The sequence below is a fragment of the Alligator sinensis genome, unplaced genomic scaffold (genome assembly GCF_000455745.1).
Source record: "Alligator sinensis unplaced genomic scaffold, ASM45574v1 scaffold1244_1, whole genome shotgun sequence".
Lineage (NCBI taxonomy): Eukaryota > Metazoa > Chordata > Crocodylia > Alligatoridae > Alligator > Alligator sinensis.
This window is the reverse complement of record NW_005842591.1, coordinates 838221-839075: the sequence shown is the minus strand read 5'-3', so window position 1 is coordinate 839075 and position 855 is coordinate 838221. Positions and strand designations below refer to the sequence as shown.

The 855-nt window shown below is 72.6% G+C and overlaps 1 protein-coding gene across 1 annotated transcript in view; it reads right to left on the bottom strand.

Moving 5' to 3' along the window:
• Positions 1 to 855, bottom strand: part of RILP (Rab interacting lysosomal protein) — a 6120-nt gene that overhangs the window by 4059 nt on the left and 1206 nt on the right. The window contains 1 exon segment of the mRNA XM_025214609.1: positions 318 to 481. Coding sequence (XP_025070394.1) covers positions 318 to 481 — 164 coding nt within the window.

Sequence of the window (855 nt, the reverse complement as noted above, 5' to 3'; positions counted from 1 at the left end):
AGCAGCTCCCTGCAGGAACGGGGCAGGCGGCACTCAGGGCCAGGCTGGGCTGAAGGCCTCGCAGGGCCAGAAGCAGAGGAAAGGGTCGCCCGCCCCCACGGGGGCTGGAGCTGCACTCCCCTCAGGGCTCAGGGCAGAGCCTGGGGGTTGGCACGGCACCGACCACCCCCAAGCCGAGGGCTCAGCAGGGCAAGGGAAGCCGCCTCGTCCTCCCGGACGGAGCTCAGAGTGACCATCGGGCACGAGCCGCACTGCGCCTGCCCTCCCGGATGCGCCGTGCCCTGGACCGGGCCAGGCTGGGCCGCAGCCCGACTCACCGCTGGTAGTAGGCCAGCTCCTCCCGCACCAGGAAGAGGCTGGTCTTGAGTTCGTTCCGCTCCTGCAGGATCTGCTGCAGCTCCTCCTTGGAGAAGCCCCTGTCAGCAGAGCTGGTGGCTCGGCCGTGCGGCTGCAGCTCCTCCCCAGGCACGGTGACTCCAGCCTAGGACCCGAAAGGGGACAGCTGAGCAGGCGGGGAAGGCAGGGCACGGCAAGGTGGCCAACTCCCGGCCCCTGCACCAAGCCCGAAGCTGCGCCCTAGCTGCGGGATTAGAGCTAAGTGCTGGCATCCTTGGCTGCAGGGCAGGCCGCGCCGTGCACCTGGGATCCTCCCGCGCCCCCTCTCCGCACAGGCACGTGCTGCGGGAGGGCAGCCCGGGGCCCCACCCCGGCTCCGACACGGGGCTGGGTCAGCCCCCGGCACAGGGAGCCCCTTGCCCCCCGACCGCTCCCCCACTGCGGTGGCACGCCCCGCTCCGCCCGGCCCTGGGGCCAGAGCGGCGGGCTCCGCGCACGACGGCAGCAGGGGCCTTGCTC